At 41.0% G+C, this 20,464-nt stretch overlaps 1 protein-coding gene across 1 annotated transcript in view; it reads left to right on the top strand.

The window, feature by feature from the left end:
• Nucleotides 1-370: 370 nt before the first annotated feature.
• The window catches only part of UNC13B (unc-13 homolog B), a 206,681-nt gene continuing 186,587 nt past the window's right edge, over nt 371-20,464 (top strand). The window contains exon 1 of the mRNA XM_058824327.1: nt 371-459. Within this exon, the coding sequence (XP_058680310.1) occupies nt 438-459 (22 nt within the window). The 5' untranslated portion in view covers nt 371-437. The remainder of the gene's footprint in view (nt 460-20,464) is intronic.

Here is a 20,464-nt window from a genome sequence, read left to right as displayed (position 1 = left end):
GCACCAAGTCTGACAGAGTTCAAAACGCGTTTGAACAATGCTCTCAGGCACATGGTGGGATTTTTGGGTTGATCTGTGCGGGGCCAAGAGCTGGACTCCATGATTCCTAAAGGTCCCTCTCAACACAATCCATAATTCTTACGCTAGCACACCACAACCTGTCCGAGCACTCCAGCGAAGACACATGCAGAGCGGTCCTCCTCCATCGAGTTCCCTCACCTTTCGGGAGCGAAACAAAAGCCTGAAAAGAAGAGAGCCAAGCAGCACAGCCCCGCACCCGAGCGCGGCCCGCCCGGCCGGCCGCGGGCTCCCCCCGACGCGTCCGTCGTCACTCGGCCCTGCCCCGGCGGGACGGCCCCGCCCCGGCTGAGGCGCCGCCGCCGCCCGGTGTCCGCGGGGCGGCATGAGGAGAGCCGGGGGCGGCTGCCGGGGCCGCCATGTCGCTGCTCTGCGTGCGAGGTGAGCGGGGCGGCGGCGGCGGCGGAGCGGGGGGACACGCCTGGGCAGGGTTTGGCTTTGTCCTGGGTGAAGTGGGTTTCAGCCTCCCCGGAGCGGGGACGGACGTGCCGGTGCCTCCCCGCCCTGAGCCGCGGGCGGCCGCGGCCCGGGCCGCCACCTGCACCCCTGGGCCGGAGGTGCCGCATGGCGAGGGAGCAGGTGCGGGTCCAGGAGCGGCGGTCCCGGCCGGGAAGGTCCGGAGCTCCGGGAGGAGCCGTGGCTGACTTTGGGAGTTGGCTCGGACACGAGTTGAATTGCCCAGTGAACGGCGCGGGCAGGAAGCAGGCTGCTGTCACTCCGTACACTCGCTCTAGAGCGTGCATTGTTATTTCGCATACATTCCTAATGACCTCCTCATGCTGCTATCGAGCCTTGTCCCCTTGCTGAACAGGTTGCGGGAAGCCGGCGCTTTCTCTGCTCAGCGGATTATAGTGCTGTCTCCGGTTCCCCATTTCTTGCTGCCTAGCGCTAAAAAATAATGATAAAGAAATCCGTGGGGGAAACCATCTGCCAGGGCTCCCGCTGCTGGGACGTGTCTCCCTGCACTGAACGCCGCGGTCACCGGGCGTCCCCGAGCGCAGCCGTGCCCTGCGGCTTAAAAGTGTAGTTTTAATGTTCTCAGCTCCTTTGCCAGGAATGATAAAAAAACTGGCACTGCTGGCAGTTCAGCTCTTCTTTTACACACACGGGTTTATTGATAACAGCGCCCTATCCAGTTGTTCTTCACTCTTTTGAGTCAAAAGCCCTGTGTAGATGGAGATGGTGTAAGATGCCCAACAGAGCATCTTGAGATGTGTTCTTCTGGGGAGAGCGCTGCTTTTGGGGAGTGTTCCTGAATTAAGTTTCAGCCCTTTTATTAAACACATGTTTTGTTTAAGGGCTTAGGAGAGGTGCGCAAGTGCAAAGTTTAGCTTAAATATGCTTTTTGTACACTTCTGTGTAAACTGTGAAGTGCAGATTTGTGTAGCCCATTTTGAAGGTTTTGCCAAAATTTCTTCATTGAAGCTGATTCTTATTAGCTGAAGGATGCTTATGTGTATTACAGGGTTTTAAAAATTCTTTTTGGTGGTTTATCCTCAAAATGTTTCGAGAGCGTCCTTTAAAGTGTTATGGGTTTGATACCACTTGAAGCTGATTGTCTTAAGAATGTATTTACATGCTGTTCACGAGAAATAGTGAAAGAACATGAACTGAATGATTGAGCTGCTGAAAATGTCTTCTGTTTTCAAGGTGTTTATTCTTGATCTGTAGAGTTTTTAGGATAAAAGCATTTCAGGAGCCTGGAATGGTGTGCTTTTGTGTTTCTTTTATTCTTTGTTTGTGTGAAGAGCTAAAGAAGAAATTTGAGGTGGCTGGTGACTTTGTGTGAAGAGTTACTGTGAAAATTTTATCTTCTGTTTCCATCTGCTGTGCGAAGGCAGTAGAAGACACGAGAATTCATTTAAATAGATGATACTGAACAACTTTGTTATAAGATTGCAGAATGTAGTCAATTTACTAAACATCAAGAAACATGTTTTCTGAAATAGGCATGACTGAAAGGATGAGCTGATGAGATCTCGCAAGAAGCAACTATCTAACATGATATGGAAGTATGTTGAGGTGGAGCAGTGTGAAAAACAAAACAGATACCAGGAGCTGAGATAAAACAACAGGGGCAAGGAGGAAGCAGCTTTATTAATTGTTACTTTTTTAAAAAAGCCCAACAAAATGGCACTTCTCTTGATTCTTTTACCTTTCCACCGAAATGAACTAATCTTGTTGAGACAGCAGGGAGCTGTTAGTAAAAAAGTTGGAAAAGCTGTTTTTTTTTTCTATTCAAAATGGTACACATATAAGACTACATAGTAGTGTGGGGTTGGATGATGTAGAGCTGAGACTAACAAAGAAAGACAACAAAAACCCCCATGGAATAAATGTAGGTGACTGGGACACTGTTCATAGCATCTGGATTGCAGTTTTCATATAAAGAAAAATGTGGAAAAAGCTGTGTCAGCAGCACAAGAAGCCTGCCAGGGAGAAGGATAGTGTTTTAATTTATTGATTTATTTTGCAGCCCCCATGAATTGTGCGCATTAATAGTATTTTAATGAATCACTAATCTAAAACAGTGCTCAGTGTTTGTGACCAAACATGCCTGGGTGCTGCCTTTGTTCCTGAAAGACCAGCTAACATATACGTCTTCTTGATGTCAAGTGCTACATTTCTCTTACTTTCTTGGAGAATAAATAATTTTTTGTGTGTGTGTTCTTTTTTCCTTTTCTCCTTTGCTTGTTTTGGTTTGTTGTTTGTTTTATTTGTTGTTGTTTTGTTACGTGGCATTTTTTGTTCGTTTCTTTGGTGTATTTTGTTTGCTTTGTTCTGTTTTTTCCAGAACCATTGAGCTGTATCTGCCATAGAAATAGGAAACACCTGACAGAAAATCTAAGCTCAGAGGAATTGTGAGTCTGGGCTTGTCTGCAGCAGTTCAGGGGATGTGTGAAATAAGCCAGTGGTAATGGGCTGTTGTAGGAGCAAATTAAGGGATTCTTTTGAAGCAGGAAAATATGCAGTGTGTGTAAGTGAAGTGAAGGAGAAAAGAAATCCTGAATATTACATGATTGAGGCTTTTAGGAGACTTCTTCATATTTTGATTCCACTGCTTAAGTGCAAGAGAGGTTGCATACACTCCTGTTCAGAGCAGCTGTGTCTGGATTATGTCTGATAATCTTCTCTTGGCATAGTTTGCTTTATTAGTTTGCATTTAGTGTTGTATTTGTGAAAATAGTACATATTAAATAAAACTAATCCCAGGGAAGCAGTCTAGTTTTTCACATCACTCTTGCATTTTTAACTTTCTTGGCTTTCTCTTCTAACTGTTGATTTTACCCCACATCTAAATTAGATAAAATTTATTTTCCTGATCTTTCCTGTCTCCTGAGTTGGTGATGGGGATAACTGCTGTCTCAGCACAGCTTGCAGGGGTCATAGCAAAGTGGGCCCTGCTGAGGCTGGATCACTCGGTCACTGGCTCTGTTTATTGCTGTCCTGACACATAGTTCATGCCCTTTGACCTGCTCATTTTATTGCATCCTTCTTTGTCCCCAGCCCTTGCTACCTCAAGACTGATGGTCCTCTTCTAGTTTTTCTCCTCTCTGCTTCATAGCAGCTTGTGCTGTATCTTCACTGTCACTGTATTCCAAAGTGTTTGACCTGCCTGGTCCACCTGATAATGCCAAGGATGTTGGCAGTGGGGTTCTTCCCTCATCCCTGTGCACAGTGCCTGACTTGGTCCCATAAGGTCATGGTGCTTCTGTGTAGTGTGCCTTTATCTTGGGGTCTGATATCTGTGTGAGATTTGGCTGCCAGAGGTACATGAAAGAATTACTTGGGTGAGCTCTTGCGCTCTAGAATTTCAGGTTGACTGCTCTTTCAAATGACATTGTCTGGAGGTTAGGAATGATATTTTTTTGTTTGCCTAATGTTTATCTTGTGGCTGTGCTGAAGAATTAGAAGAGCTTGTGACATTTTTGTCAAAACAGCTGGAGTGTTGGAATACCACTCTGAGAATTAACTGTCCATCCCTGCGTTGCCAGAAAAATTTGTGTTCCAGTACTGAATTGAACTGTGTTGACTTCCAAGTGAAGGAGACAAAGAAAGAGAATGGAAGTGGATGTTAATGATAAAAGAAATGAAAACATGTTCAGTCTTGTGGTATACTGAGAAATACCTATACCTACAAGTGGCCAAGTGTCAGGAACTTCTCTTTAAAGGATTTTCCCCCTACCTTAGTGGGGAATGGCCTCAACTTACCTCAGTGTTCTCTGAAAGACTGAATGCTGTTAGGACTGTTCTGAACTGGTTGTAGAATTGAAAAAAAAACATATCCACCTTTTTGTAGGTCAAAATTATGAAGAATTGAACATTAAAAGTAGTAGCAGAAATGCAAGGTTATAACACTAGGATATTAAAATAACATAATAATTCATTTAGAATTTGCTGTGTGACTATTATGAACTGCATTTCACTAGTTGTCCTTAGTCAGGAAGTTACCAGTGTCAGTAGTGCTGGAGCACAATAAAGTGCATTAGGAATCTGGGTAATAAGGCTAAGAACAAAGTGTTCTCTACTGAAAGAACATTTTGTGTTGAGAGTTAATTTTAGGTTTATAAAGGTGTAATTGGAGAGAACTTTTTAAGATTTCTAGCTTTTTCTGTTGCTCAGTAAAACCTGCAAACCATGTCTGGCTTTTGATGCATGGGTGATCATCTGATTTCCTGTTTAAAATCCTCACCCTTTCAGCTTTGGGCACTGTTAGTGCAAACAGTGTGGAATCTACTTTTTAGGTATTTAGGGGACTATGAACTACTTGAAATCTCCCTATATTTCTCAGTGGGATGAAGGGATGGTACAGAGGTTCTTCCTGAGCTGACTCCTTCAATGTGAGATCTGCCAGGCCTAGCTTGTTAAAGTTGTTATTAGCATACTCTTTTAATATGCAATAAAGTGCTGCATTTAATCTAAATGCTGAAAGAATCTAATTTTAAACTCTTAACCGTCCAAGATCTAGTTGCAGCTTACACAGCAGCAATGAAAGTCCAAGCAAATTAAATTGCTTTTTTAATCCAGGACCTTATTTCAAATACTTGACTTGAATGCATGTGAAATGCGTATGTCCAATGGCAAATCATCTTTCTATATATTTCCTTTGAATTTTTAAAATAATTTTTCATGGATATTTTTTGTGCCTTGTGGTCAGTTTTACTGGATGTTTTGAAAAATACTTTAATTATTCAAAAAAAGCTCTTCTTGCTGCTCTTCTAAGAGATCTTGAACTTGGGGGATGTGTCTAACAACTCTTTCTCTGTTGCTTTTTTGTTCTGATAATTCCCTGTGTGGTCTTGCAAATGGATTTTGAGCTGCTATGAAAGTGTGTAGGGTCTTCACTAATTCTGCCTCTGTCTTACATTACAGCTTACTGGTTAATACCTGCCATTTTCTTGGTGTGGAAGTGTATGTAAGCAACTTGGTGTTCTTGCCTCTTGATTGTTAGAATGAATTCTGGAGTCATGAGTTTAAATGGTTTCTCTTTAGCACTTGGATTTGCTTTTCTTTGCTGTCTTTGCTTTCTGACAGTACTTCAAAAGTTTGTTTAGTAGTGAAATTGCATTTAATATTGTTGTGTTGATCTAATCATTGTCAGAGAAATGAAATCTTCTTTACTTGTGTTGTTGGTGTGTGCTTTTCTGTGCCTGCTTTAGCCATGTTTACCAAGAGCTTTGTTGAAGTGTTGTTTTGCTTGTAAACTGTCACCAGTAAAATTTGGCAGATGCCTTCTGTGACATGGATTCCTATTCCATAGGTATATCCTGGGGGTTTATATCAGCTTTCTTTGCATTTAGAAAGATTTCAGATGGATTATCTTTTCTCTTAGGCCCTCCTTATACCTGGCTAGGCTGCTGTGCATAATTCTGCTTTTATTATTTGCCTTTTGACTGGCCTCTGTGTCCTGCTTGGTTTTGTGTAAGTGACAAAAGCCCAGTTGAGAAAGAGTGAAATATGGCACGCTTTGGGATGGGGAACACCACTGATCATGGCCAGCCTCTCAAATGACTCTCTATTACTGTTTCACTGGATACTCACCCATACTGTGTCATTTTTCACTTTATTGAGACACTGTTCTACCCTAAGTGAGTTGTGTGTCTCAGAAAATTCCATGTGTGTACAGTTTGGGTGAGTCTTTCCAAGCTGGTGCTGAATAATAGGCATCTTTTTTTTTTTTTTTTTTACCAGAACTTTAACTCCTTAGACATTTCAGACATTTGTCTGGAGTGCTCAGGGATCTGTAGGTACCTGACCACGTACAGGTGTGCTCTGAGTGTCACCTCGGGTGTCATACTCTGCTCTTCTTGGAGCCTCTTTTCTGATCTCTCTGGATGCATTCAAAACAAAGGTCACTGGGCTACAGACTACCTCAATTACATGCAAGTTGCAGTTTTTTAGACCTTCTGATTTTTATTACTTGCGCGTCAAATATTTAACATTATCTTCACTTGCCACGGGCTGGAAAGTACCTGATCTCACAAGTGCTTGCTTCTTCCTGGGCATGTGGCAGATGTTTATGGGATGCTTAATGCTTTTTCACCATCAGCAGTTAAATCAGCTGATGAGTTGGGAGGGCAGTACCCTTGTTGGCGTTTTGTCTCTATTCAGATTTTTTGTTAAGGCTCTTGCTTTTCTGTGCATTTAACTTCCTAAATCTTGGGCCACACAACCTGTGTCAATAGTTTGTTTCTTATATTTTACCATGGCTTGATAGCTCTTTGAAGTGGAGTGGAATTCAGCTGTCCTTCTTGCTTGAGGAGTAGTGGCTTTTTGGTCCCCTGGAAAACACCTAATAAACAATTCCTGAATCTGATTATGATGGTTTTGGTTCATATTTTTTCTTCTTAGTCAGTTGGTAGTAATTAGTCTCAACATTATGAAATTAACTCTCTCTGAAATGTCCCTCATGTATTGCAGGGATTGTTTTTGGACAGCCCATGTTCTATTTGATTTGATCACAGCCACTGCATGTAACTATTAAATAATTGCTTTGTGGAAGAAAAGGGGAGTGGTGATCCAAAACAGTTGTTCTGCCTGTTTAACAGTTGATGAGTTGGAATGCTATTTGCAAGTTTTGATAGAACTGAAGTAGTACTGGCAGGCATATGAGCTCTTCAGCATTTCTCTAACTGTCTTTATATGAGTACTGCTGTCTTCTGTGATGAGCAGATTTCAGCTAAATATATTATGAAATACATTATGTGCATCTATATGTCTGTTTCAGCTGAGAAGAAAGCTTCAAGTCTAATGCAGATTTAAAAAAAAAAACTCTGAGAAGTCTCTGGTTGATAGTTTCATTAAAAGATGCAAATATGATTTACTTGGTGCATCATAAACATCTAACACATCTCTAACACATTAGTGACATCTAACTCCTTCAACAGGCTTTCAAAACAGATTTCTTACTGTCCTTTTAAGTTATTTTCCCCATTATGAACTTTGAATAATTGAATAATTACACTTAAAAAACCCAAAATGTTGAATAGCTACAGATCTTACCAGCCTTTCCGTCCTTGTGTAGCGTGGGGTGCAAGAGACCAGCTGTGGCTAGAGGATCAAGTTAGATGATATGTCCTCAGCTGAGGAATTTTTTTGACTGGTGCTGGTTGAACTTTCTAAGCGCCATATTATGGCTCGGATTCATGTCCTGCTGTTGAGGAAAGTGGCAAGGAATTGGAGCACAGCACTGGCAGGAATGCTGCTTCTCTGATAGCTACATGTGGGCATCCTAAAAATGAAAGGGAATGCTGCCAGCTAATGGTTGTGTCTTCGTTTATGTTTCCTCTGCCATATTGCTCTTGAGTGCATGTTCATCCTTTGTCAGATGAGCTGGGGTGGGCTTTGGACAGACCTGTGTGGGAGGTGGGTCCATGCACTCAGCATGGAATCATTTGCTGAGAGAGGTTCAGCTCATGGAAACCCGGTGCTGAGAGAAAATTGAGGCAGTATCAGGTATGAGTAAATGTTGCCTGCTTAGTTTGCAGGATTTAATTTTTCTGGCCACACTTAAATTTGTAAAAAATCTTAAAATTCCTGGGCAGGATGCATGTAGGGGTAGGAACTATGTTAAAGGAATTAAAAATCCTGATTTTGTTCACTTTTGGATTGCCTGCGTCTGGGGAGTTGGAGCATTAAAAAACAGAAAGAAAATGTGTCGTTTCAACAGCTTTGTGCTGACCTCAGTTTCTTGATGCTCTTCCTTGCAGTTGAACATACTGTATAAATGGAAAGTGAATTGGACTGGGATGTCTTGTCTGATGAAGGATAAGAGGAGGTGTCTTGTTCAGGATAATCTCTAGCCTAAATCTGTTGGCGAGTTTGAAAAGAAATTTGGCTTCAAGCCTTGACTGTGTCCCTTTAAGGAATACTGGTTTTAACCTTATTACTTAAAGCTCTTGTGACTTAACTCGCTTAAATCTTTACAACCTAAATGCTCTGCTAAACAGACTCCAACATTTCCACCATAGAGACCTAATTATTAGGTATAAAGTAACTGCAGAATTATGCTTCTAAGTATTGGCACACTTCTATTTTCTCTGCTCAGGCCAATGTACTAATACTCAGCTTAAAAAGCTTCATTAAAAAAACCCCAACATGCTTTGTCTGTTCACTTTTGCGTTGCTGCTCTGTTCAGGCAAAATCTGCACCTTATAACCAACCTGCTGTTGTCTTTGTTGGCATCTGCTGAAAGGATGTTGGATCTGGAGCTAAATGTGGTGGCCCATGAAAGCCTTCACTTTTCTGAGCTGTTGTGGCAGCACAATGCTGCAGTCCATGTGCCAAGGATTCGGGCATGCTTGGATGAGGCAAAGGGAACTGTGACGGAACTGCATCACCTGGAACATATAGGATATGTACGGCTTTTATCCAGCGTCATTACCAAACTCCATTTTTCCCAATCCTGAAGTACTGGAAGGGCAAGGAGTACAACTTCAGTAATAGTGTCTCCAGTCTAAGGAAAGGCACACCAGCTTCTGCTGTTCTAATGCTAAAGTTGGTAAACCACTTCAGCATAAAAACCAGAAATTCGTCACATGTGATAATCGCCATAAAGCTGATGAATATGTAAATACTGAATTTCTAGATAGAAACCTATTAGAGACATTTTCCTTCCTAAAAGACTTGTATAAACTTCAGAACAGGTTTTCAGAAAATGTCCAGGGACTTCAGATTTTCAGTACCTGTGGTTATTTGCTTGTAGTTATCACATACTCTTCTGTTCCAACAACCTCAGTCCTTTGCAAACAAAGTCCTTGTGGAGTGTTATAGCTGCAATTACACATTGGAGAGCTATGAATCCTTGTTGTGCAAATCTTCAGTAATTATTTCTTCCTATAGGGCCAGGAGTACCAGACACACGGTGCCAGGGCAGTTTGTCAGCCTTGTGTGAGGAAGGAATTTGGCTGCTCAGTAACCTATTACACACTTTGTAGAAAATTGTTGTTCCCCATTTGTTCCCCTTCCAAATTTCATGTGTTATTCTTCATTGCAAGATTTCTTTAAAGGCAATCAGGTGGTGTTCTTCAGGAGATTGGCCTTTTTGTGCATGGGGCTTGGCTTTGAGAGTCAGAGAGGTCATAAATTACTAGAAAGCTGAGCTAGCCTTTGTTTTTGGATTTGGGATTTCTGACCATACCAAAATCATAATGCCATTTCATAGATTAATGAAGTCATGGTTTTAAATGAAACTCTCAGTATTTTATAGTTCAGACATCCCCCAATCTTGAGCTCCTAATCTGAACCTGATCTAAACCTGTAGTGTGTGACTTGAATTTGGCTTGCAACGTGGATATGGATTGGTAGGAAGGGAAAAATGGACATGAAGCAGTAGTTTTATTTCAGCCTTTCCCGCCTGGTGTAACTTGCTGCATGTGCAGAATTTTATTAGATTTTGACCTGTCAAATTGAGTAAGTGGAGTCTGTGTATGCTCCATTTTAGTAGGAGATTTTTTGAGGAGATTAACTGCTTAGAAACTCCATAGTTATAAGGCCAGAATGGCTTTTTGTAATCATCTAGTATGACCCTCTGTATTACATAGTATTTTTTAAATGTAACTTAGAGTCTTAACAGAAAAAGAGCAGATTCTGAACTAAAATTGATGAAAGATTTTCTATGGTTCTTGGTAGCTTTATGTTGATATGTGACAAATTTCTGCTTTCTATGCTGTAGTGGTTTACTAGCTTCAGCATCCGAAGAGCAGAATCTGGTGTGCTTTTCCTTAGGTTGGAGAAGCTATTACGAAAGTTGTATTCCTTGTCCTTCCAGTACTTAAGGATTGGAAAAAACGGATTTTGGTAATGTCTATCACTTGACTAGAGGCAAGTAGATGTTTTGAGTAATCTGACTATAATGACAGGTGTTTACATATTTTTCCATGGTTAAAAAAAGATTAAGACATGCCATGCCCTAATAGATCTCCGTGTTAAATCAGTGTGTTGTTACACTTTTGCTTGGTGGGAGGAGTGTGGTGTACCAGAGCTCTAGCAACAGACCTTTTACTTCTGTTGTAAACGTGAGTTTGAAGTTACTGTTCTGTATAAACCTGACACTTTAGTCAGAGATGTAGAAATGTGCTCAGGCTGTATTGGAGGAGAGTAGCACATGACAGAAGTTTGAATATATATGAGTTAACCCTGTGCACTCCTCCTGAGGGCCTGGATTGTATATTTCTTTTTCCTCATAGAGTGATGTGGAAGAGCTAGTGCTGCAGATGAAATTGGGGTTACTGGATCCCTGATAAGTGCTACAGTTTTATGAAGTAAATAATATAAGTGAAACATTTGAATTAGTAGTGTTGAGTTAGTTTTCCTAGAGGGTGCAAGGACATTTGTGTTATAAAGCAGAATGGGAAGCTCGTGGCTAAAGTGGTGGGAAGAGGGCTGTTAGTTTAGGACTCAGAACCAGCCCCCAAAAGGTTAGAAGGAGTAATGAGGAGTGGGGGTTATGAGAGGAACAGAGGTGTTGGAAGGGTTTTCCTACTCTAGGAAGAGAGGAATAGAGGTGACTGGGAAAATTCCACTGTGGTTTGGTGATGCAAAATTGTAAAGCAGCATTAATGTGGATAAAAGAGAACCAGCTGGGCTGAAATTGCTTTGGGAAGAGCTGATAAGAGATTTTGCTGGGATAGCACAAGAGATCTAATGCACGTAGTCCAGGATTTAAATGTGGGTAAAAATCTTGTAACGTGGTTAAAGCAAAGTATTTCTGGGTGTTGTCACTGTAAAAAACTGACTCCCCACACCAGAGAATATATCCTGTTGGTCCTTCCTGGGGTACAGGGAGCTGTGTCATCTGACAGTTTTACCATCATACAGTGACTACAGCCATAAAACTGGTGGAGTGAACTGTAGATGTGACTTTGAGAGGCACGGAAGATGCTTCAGGGAAATTGGACATGGAAGTGAACTTGGTTTGAATGATCACAACTGAAGCTAAGTTAAGGTAAACAGATGAATATGTAGGTTAGCAATTGTCAAGCCTTCAGGGAAGCTGAAGAAGCTTTTTGGTGAAGTGAGGAGGTTGGATACAGAGGAGGGCAGGAAATTCAGGGAAGCTACTGGGGTAAATATTAGCATCTCAAATAACAGAAAAGGCTCCACCTAGGAAATTACCCCAGAGCTGATGATTCACCTGTTCATTACGTCAGGATATGCTAAGCAAACAGAGAACCTCTGAGAGGTGTGGGCAAAAAACCAGTTCATAGAGGAAGGTGTGTGTTGAGGATCAGAAAGTCCAAGGCTAAGGCAGGGGCTTCCACCTCAGCAGACAAGGTGGCATCTTGCAAGTGGTAATAAAACAGGTAGCAGAAGGTGGTGCTTTGGTCACATGAAAAGGGGAAACAGCCAGCCTCCACAGGGGAAGGAATCATACCTCTGTGCACGGGAACAGGGAAGTGTAAAGATGGGTTGGTTATGGTCCCTGGACTATAGGAATTGTTTCTTATGAAACTGAAAATGATGGACAAGCGTGGGAGAAAAAAATTTTAATATCCTGCATTTGAGTCTGATGGTCTATATCCCAGAGTGCTGAAACATGCAACACTTTGAATCTGAATTCTGCCAGCAGAAGTTTAACTGTGGCTGCAAACAAGCAGTGACATCGCCTAACTGGAGAGGAATAGATGTGGTTTCTGTGGATAGGTGGGAAGATAAAGGAGATGAGTGATAAATGGGTAAATATGGATCTTGACTTCAAAAGCAGACGAGTCTGTAACAACATGGAAAGTTTAAAGTAGGCTGTTAAGAGAGAATAATAAATTTTTTTTAGACAGGTAGAAACGATGTGGAAGGGTATCATATGAAATGTGACACAGGTTTGCAAGAGGAAGATTGTTCTGGGCTAGCTTCTTGTTTCTACATGAAAACATGCAGCTATTTGTATTTCTGTAATATCTCACAAATCCTATAGCAGACTTCTTTTTAAAGAAATTCGGAATTGGCAAAAGACGTGTAAATAGTATAAGGAGCTGACTATAGCAGAAGCTAGCAATGTTACTAAGACTAGTGGGAGAAGCAGATAGATATCTTCCACTTCTGTCATGGCAAGAAAGAATACAAATGTGTGTGTCAAAGCTGTTCTTAAGAGAAGTTCTAATTATATAGTAAATTTTGGAGCAAATAAATATAATGCAGGAAGGACTCAGTGACCCCTGAGAAGAGTGAGAATGAAAATAGTTGATGTTCTGTACAAAAACTATACACTTAGAGGCAAATGACAAGCGTTGCTGAGAAATGTGAAACTTACTGAAAGGAGAGATGTTGGGCAGTCTTTGTGTCACTGCACCATGCTTGTAAACAGAAGGTGATGGGATCTGTGACTTGTGTTCATTAAAAACATCAGGAAATTAAACATGGAGTGAGGAAAAACATGGAGAGGGTGAATAGTGTTGACATAAGATATAGAAGGCATGCCATTAATTAAAGTGTTAGGTGGAAAGTAGGAATGATTTTGAATGGTGTAAGTGGTCCAGGTGTTGGGAGAAGCAGCATAGAGTTGGACCCTTCCAGTCTTGTGATCCTCACTGCACTAACTTGTGCAGTGAGTTACTGTTCTGACAACTAATTGCTGTATATGCCGACAAACTGTATATTAAGGTAAAATTTTGATGTAGCATCTTCATTAATTATAAATGTTAATAATAAGGAAAAGAACCTACATGTGAAGGAACCTGCTTATACTCAATTGTCACCTAAGGCTGTTTATTTTGGTTAAGGGTTTTGATTCTTATTTAACCTGGTATATTTTCACCTTATTGTTTATGGAGGTCCAAATGCAAGCAAGTAGCATGACTTTCAGGAGAACAGTCTTGAGCACACTCCTTGTCAATAGTAACACCTTCTTATGATTCAGTTCTTTGTATACATGCTGTTTTGAAACAATATTTTGAAAAGTATGGGCAGGTGAATGCTAACGTGTTTGTGAGGTGCACCTCTTTTAGATGGCAATCTATCTGACTGTCCTGTTTCTGCAGTTTGCGGGTGTCCTCCAGGAATCAGTATTGTCTGACCAGTTTGTGAATGTGAAGATTAAAATCAGACTGCCAGAGGTATAGTTTGCCAAGAGTGTTTGTTTTTTTTATTAGGTTTCCTGTTCCTGCCTGGAATCTCATTCAGTTACACCATAACTCATACTCTAACAAGTTTTTCTACTCTTTCTTAATTGTTACAGTCAAAGTTATTTCTGTCTCCTAGATACTAATATTTTCTCTGGTTTGTGAAGCCAAACAGGTAAATATTAAGTAATATAATAATAAGATTTTGTTAATATTTTACTTTAAAATATTTTTCATGCTAGACCAATCTTCCTTCATTATTCAGTGTGGAAAACACAGGTGCTGTTTTTCCCGGAAGCTTATAATTTACTCTTGCGTGCTGGGATGTTTTTACTTTAAAAATATATATATTAGAATTTACTGAATCCACCACAAATGTGCTGTTGCTTTATTTTTGAGTTTCCCTTTTGGTGAATATGCTGTACCAGTGAAGTTGAACAGTGATATTTGTTAGCACCATTTTTTAATCTCGGTGCCTTTCAGGACAAGCTTGTGCTCAGTCCTGCTTCACAAGTAGCTGTGTTCCAGTTGGCTGAGTGCTTGCAATCCTGTAACTTAAATCGAAACTACCAGAAAATAGACCAAGGCTGTGATTAGATGGCAATCACTACTGGTGTGGTTAGTCAGCAACTCTTTTTCCAGGGTGCATCTTGTTTACACTAAGTCTGAACAGGGAGTGCAGAAGCCTGAGTCACCGGGGAGACTGTTCAGGTGACTTTTGTTGACAGGTGAAAAGCACACGCCAAAGGACAAGCACACAAGTGGGTTTGTTCTGTCATTTCTGCTCTTTCCTCTTTGGTACCCCAGTACTTGTGTCTTCTAGCAGCTGTTACCTTGGCTGTGACCAGTCTGTGTGATTTGACCTAATAACTCTGGCAAGATTCTAGTAATTTAAGTGGCCTTTACCTCTGTGTACAATGTCTGAGCAGAAGCTGCATGTGCTGTGTCTTGGAAGAAACGATTCTGCAGAGAGGTGTATATTTTTTCAAAACAAATACACCTACCCAACCCCCTCACACCTGAAGAAACCAATTTCTCCATTCATCTGATTTCTGAATTACTATTAAGGGTTTTTTGTTATGTTTGGAGTTTTAAAATATTTTTTATTTGCTCTTTGGTTTTTTCCCCCCACTGACGCTTTTATTGTAAACTAGTTGAGTTGTTGCTTTGTCATCAAAGTCAGTTTACCAGCTCAGACTGGCTCCTAGCAGGCTTGATACATTATCAGTCTATCTCTTTTCCTGCCTTCTGCTCCAAGGATATGGTTTTCATTATGCATATTTCCTTAGTGTTTGGCAGCTGGAGGCATATGTGGGTTGCAGTCTGTTTTGTGTAAAATTTAGTAGTGTGGGTTTTGTTCCCTTAATCAATTAAGGCATTTCCAGTAACTTAAAATAATATATTTCTGCCACTAACTTAAAATAATGTATTTCTGAACCTTGCAGAATTTGAAAGAAGGGGATATTATGCCACTGAAAATTGGAAGCTTCCTTTACTACTCTGTCCAGTAGTGCATATCTTACACATTTAAAAATTCTGTAAGATTTGGTTGTTGTTTATTTTTTTTCCATGATAAAGCACAGATTCAGGGGTAGGATGCTGTCTTTTTTCATCATAAACCAGCTAAATTTCAGGAGAAATCAGTAACCTGTAGGGAACCCCTTAAGGCAAAGTACCAAAGCACAATCTAACAGAATGCATCTTCTGTGAGAGTCAGACACAAAATAACTCGCTGTAGTACACTGCGCCCAAGCTGGTTTTTTGACTAATAATATTAAGGCTGCAGGAGAATATTGGAGAGGCGTGGCAGCTTGGATTACTGCTTAGTTCACCTCTTGGTTGGGGAACCAGGTCGCCTGACAGAGCTGTCTGTGTTGCCAGCGTCAGGAGGATTAACCTTTTATAATCTCTGTGATTTGAATAAGAGATTTTGTTCCTGTCCTCACTGCTCAGTTCAAAGCAGCTGCTGAGCAGAAACTTCAGGGATCTTCAGAAGTGTGTCTATGTTGGTCAACTCAAAAAGGAAGAAATTTATGTTGCAGGGATTTCTCCTAGCTGTGCTTTTTAACAACTGATTTAAATGTTTGTAGGGTAAATGTATATGGGTGGATTTAGCTCTGGAATCAGGGAAGTTGGCTAAGTCCTCAGTTTCCTTTTTGTTTGCAAGGTGTTCTGTTACACAAATAGTATCAAATCTGTTTCTCCATCATCATGCTCTGCTTCCCCGGCCCCTTGGGGAGCAAACTTTGAACAAAAGCAGAGTCTTGTAAGCCCATAATAACAAAACTTCAGTTTGTGTTTGTTTTCCTACTTCTCAAGGAAAGTATAACTGATCCAGACCAATCAGTTGGAGGTGATGCTCACCTGCCTGTGCTAGGTCACGCCAAAACCAGGAGGGATTACTCAGTCAGCTGAGGTGTATGTGTTTGCCCTTGAGGACTGGTGGTGGTAGTAATAAGGTACTTAGCTCTCTGCTTAGAGCCCACAAAATTGGAAAGATTTTATTTTGTGTATTGTGGCTAGGGAAGAAGCTCTTCAGTTTTAAAAAAGCCAGACTCTGCTGTGTCAAACAGGTAGCAAAGCATCTTACATCTTTGATAGTCCCTTTCTTCTTGACACAGAGCAATATGGGTTTGCTTGTGTTGTCAACTTTAAAACACTCAATTCTGCTGTCAAGTGACAACAAATATGTATAGCAAAAAAGCTAAACTATGAAATAAGGTGTCTGAAGCATGTATTCCCTCTTGCTTTTGAAGAAATACCAAAGTGGAATTCACTTGTAATTGCTGACACCCTTAATTGTTGATGATGTAGGTGATAGAGGAGGTTTGGTGATAGAACAGACTCTATGAAACTACTTTCAAAAATGTCACCTGGGTCCTAAGCCTAGGGGCATATTAATTTGTAGGGTAAGTATTGCTGTATCATCATGTTATGCTCTTTTCTGGGAATTGTCTAGATGTTTGTATGGATGAGATACAGGCTAATGGTGCTGTTTTGCAGCTCTCACTCTCTTGGTATGGTTTCTCTTAATACAAACTCCTGCTGAAGGTGTAGAAGGAGCCCCTTGGTCTGCAGGGCAGAAGACATCTGGTTTGGGACCCAAGTGCAAGATATCATTGATGTCAATGTGGTTTTTGGAAGCTCTAGCATCTAATTTGAGCAGTGAGACTGTCAGACTTATTGAAGCAGCCAATGTTTTGGGGGCAATGAATTACAAATCTGACTGGTATTGTCATGGGGCTGGTAGGGGGAGACGTGGTGACCAGAAGGCAAACATCTGTGAGACAGGACAAAGGGTCTTTGTGGCACCTTGCCTGTGAATACTCTTGTGTTACCTGGTTGTGGTACTTTGTGGAGAAATAGAACTGACACTTCAGAGTCTTTTCTCAGTGAAGAAAACCATCTGAAGGTAGTTTGAATGGTCCACTGTGTCTCAGAGCTTGGGTCTTTGGCTCAGGCAAGTGGCTGTTGAGGTGACAGCTAGGAGCAAAGTGGAATTTCAGGTACATTTTAACGTGTCTATGGGAAGGTTATGAAGGAGCAAAGCACAATTCTGAATAAGCATCTGAGGATGCTGACTCTTGCCTTGCTAGAATTGACTTGTCAGTTTGCACTGAGATCGTGGTTGTTGCTAGATAAGTCGAAAAGGTGAGTAATGAGGTAGAGGGCTCTCTGCAGAGCAGTGTGCAGGCTGGAGGCACCTTGTACTCCAGCACTGGCTGTGGGGCTCTTGAGAGCTGGAGCAAACATTTTGTGCACAGCCTTTAAGGACAATAGATGCATTGTGTAGAGGAAAGATTTTTGTCTGGGCACTGGGAGGCTGTCATTTCAGCAGGTCCCTAAGCAGACAGAATATGGCTTATGCTTCTTGATCATTGTTGTAATTACCTGAAAGATGACTTGAACTCAGGGGGTTTGTCTGTTTCATGCTAGCCAGAGAGGTGTCCTGACTGCCAGCTGAACTGAGGGTCCATGCAAGCAGGAGAAAGGGGGTTAGATACACTCAGAGCTTGGAAGAGCATCTGCAATAATGGGAATTTCGGAAGAGTATTCTGGTGTTGTGAATTCCACTCCTCAACTGCCGCCTCGTCTCTCTCTCCTGCTCAGCGTTTCACCACACAAGCTGCCTGGACATAAAAGCTTCTGCACTTTTTCTGGTTCCAAGTGTATTTAATGTAAAAACTGGAAAATATTTAATGGGCTGTTGACACTCTGGATTCACTGGCAGTGCAGATCTTTTTCAGGAGGTTTAAAAGTTCAAGACCTTCATGTTCCTAGTTTTTTTATTGCTTCCAGCATCTGATTCTAGCTTTCTTGGCTGTACGGTTCATGAATGCACTTTTTTTTCCCTCTCCTGGACAGAAAAAACAATAATGTTCTGCTTATTTCAGCTGCTCTTTATCTGAAATCAATTGAATGCTTCCTACTGCCTTTCAGGAAGCTTTTTCTGGGATCAGCTGTAAGTAAACTTCTTTTGGCTTCTACTGCAAAGCAGAAGTTCCACTAAGTGCTAATGTTTAATGTGATAAAGATTTGAGCTGTGGTTTACCAAATAGCTTATCAATGTTTTAAGCATTTTATTGTTATGATCTCCTGAGGCTTTTTTGGATAAAATGATCTGCATGTTTTAAAATGCTAGATTTCTTCTGCAGTCCTGAATTGTCATGATGTATTGTAATCTTTTGGCAGTGTAGATCCTGTTCTGTGCTAGCTTTTTAGCAAAATCAACATATTTACTTAAAAGTTCAGAGATTATGGTACTTTTGGGTTTTGGGACCTGTTATTTTGTGAATTTCCTCCCTCTCTTCCTTTGTGTGAACCCTGTCCTAGTTGCTGTACTTCAAATATTGTTTTCAAACCAACAAACAACAGCCTGACCTTGCATCCTGATACTACTTTCCTGAGAAACGCTGGTGTAAGAATTTGGGAGAGCAGTCTGATGTCTGTGTCAAGGAAGGAATCAGCTGCAGACCTCTTTAGTTTTCCTTTTGCATTTAGTCCTCTGTCACAGTTGCCTTCTACAAGTTGCATACATAGTTAAAGTTCCACTTTTCCTGTTCTGGAGTTCCCTAGTAAAATTGTTTGTTTGAGATATGTTTAATTTTTCTGTCCAAAAACTGTTCACAACTGCAATCCCCATATCTCCTGCAGCATTATTGTATTTTTTTTTTTTTTACATTTCAGTAGTATTTTCTTCACCTGTGAATTTGTGTTGGTGAAATCGTTCAAGGAATATTTCAGGCAGGTGAGTTCTTGAGGTATGCAACAAACAAGAATGTATGAAACCCTTTCGTTCAGGAAGTTGAAAGCCTGTGCGATGTTAAGTCAGTATGTCAAATCAGATCTGGTAACAGATTAACCTGTAAACAAGACCCAGATGTGTCTCTTAACTGTCTAAATCTATTTTGTCATTGAAAGTGTTTAGAAGTCTACTTGCATTAGCTGCCTAGTACATTAAACCAGAATAGAAAGTAAATTGTTACCCCTTCTGTTGCATGAAGTACCTTTTAGAGAAGTAGAACCTTTTAAAAGAAGGCTTCTTTTGCTGATGAGGACTGACTTCTATTATAAAATAACCCTCACAGCTGAGCAGCTCTTGCCAGAAGATTTGCAGAGTTTTCTACTCCTCCAGGTATACTGTGAGAATGTGGGGAATATGTGGAAATGACAGAAAGGGTTTCCTATACAGTTTTTAAATTTGCTCTGTTCACATTATATAGTAATTTTGGTAGGGATGGAAGAAGTGGAATGCTATGAAGCTATGATGCAAGCTGAGCTGTGCTGTACACATTTACAAAGTTTTATGCAAAAGCTGAGTTGAAAAGTGACAATATTTGCTGCAGGTATGAAATTACCTGCTTCACTGAGGGGATCAGATGGTTGAGCAAAATATTTGTATGTATCTTTCATTTTATAACTGGATCAGCACAGTGTATTAACTGTGGGCTTGCTCAGGTTTGTGTAGGTTTGCTATCATATTGTTCTGCAAGCTCACCCAAGTTCATGTGCATGAAATACTGGGCAGTAGTCCAGATATGCATTTACTGTGCTGTGTTACTCTGATGTTCATGGGCTGTGGCAGTATCAGAGATTTAGACAAGACTATAATATATAGCTTTTACATAAAAATGCTAAACATTTTCTGCTCAGGTTTTAATACTTTGCTGATGAAAGTTCATGGTATACAAGTGAAAATTCTATCGAGACACAAATGTTTGAGTCAAGTTTAGTAACCAGAAACATGCAACAATGTCCCCTTGGGACTTAGCTGTGAGCCCCAAGTTTGGAGTGGAGCAAGGGGTGCTCTCTTCCTGCAGATTGTGACTCCTATGTGTGTGCAAAGCCTGGATCTTAACTGACCAAAGAGAATTTACAGAGTCACAGGGAAGCATTTAGTGAGGTTTGGCAGTATGGGATGTATGCACATTATGTAGTGCTTTCCTGGAAATGCTTTATGAAATTGTGCTGAACCTTGAATGGGAATAATGAGTATGTGTCCCCTTAGCACAGAGATTTGGAAAACCCTGCAAGCAGTCACGTTCCAGCTGCTATCAGTCACTGTCCAGTGGGCAGGAAGGGTGGAGTGGCTGGTGGAAAGCTGTTTGTTGGAAATTGTATCATAAATCAAATAAACCTAGTAGCTTTGTGTGCCTCTGGACAGGGTAATGAATTTGCAGATCATCTGAGCAGGAAGATGCTAATTCATGTGAATTAGGAAGGATTCTAATTCATTTTCAAGACATCTGGCAATACAGAAATCTCTTGGGTAGATCAATTTGCTATCACAGACTACAGATTAAAAACTCTCTTTTGCCCACCCCCTTCCT

Source organism: Ammospiza caudacuta, chromosome Z (genome assembly GCF_027887145.1).
Source record: "Ammospiza caudacuta isolate bAmmCau1 chromosome Z, bAmmCau1.pri, whole genome shotgun sequence".
Lineage (NCBI taxonomy): Eukaryota > Metazoa > Chordata > Aves > Passeriformes > Passerellidae > Ammospiza > Ammospiza caudacuta.
The sequence above is the reverse complement of the archived record's forward strand: the minus strand, read 5'-3'. Positions and strand labels throughout refer to the sequence as shown.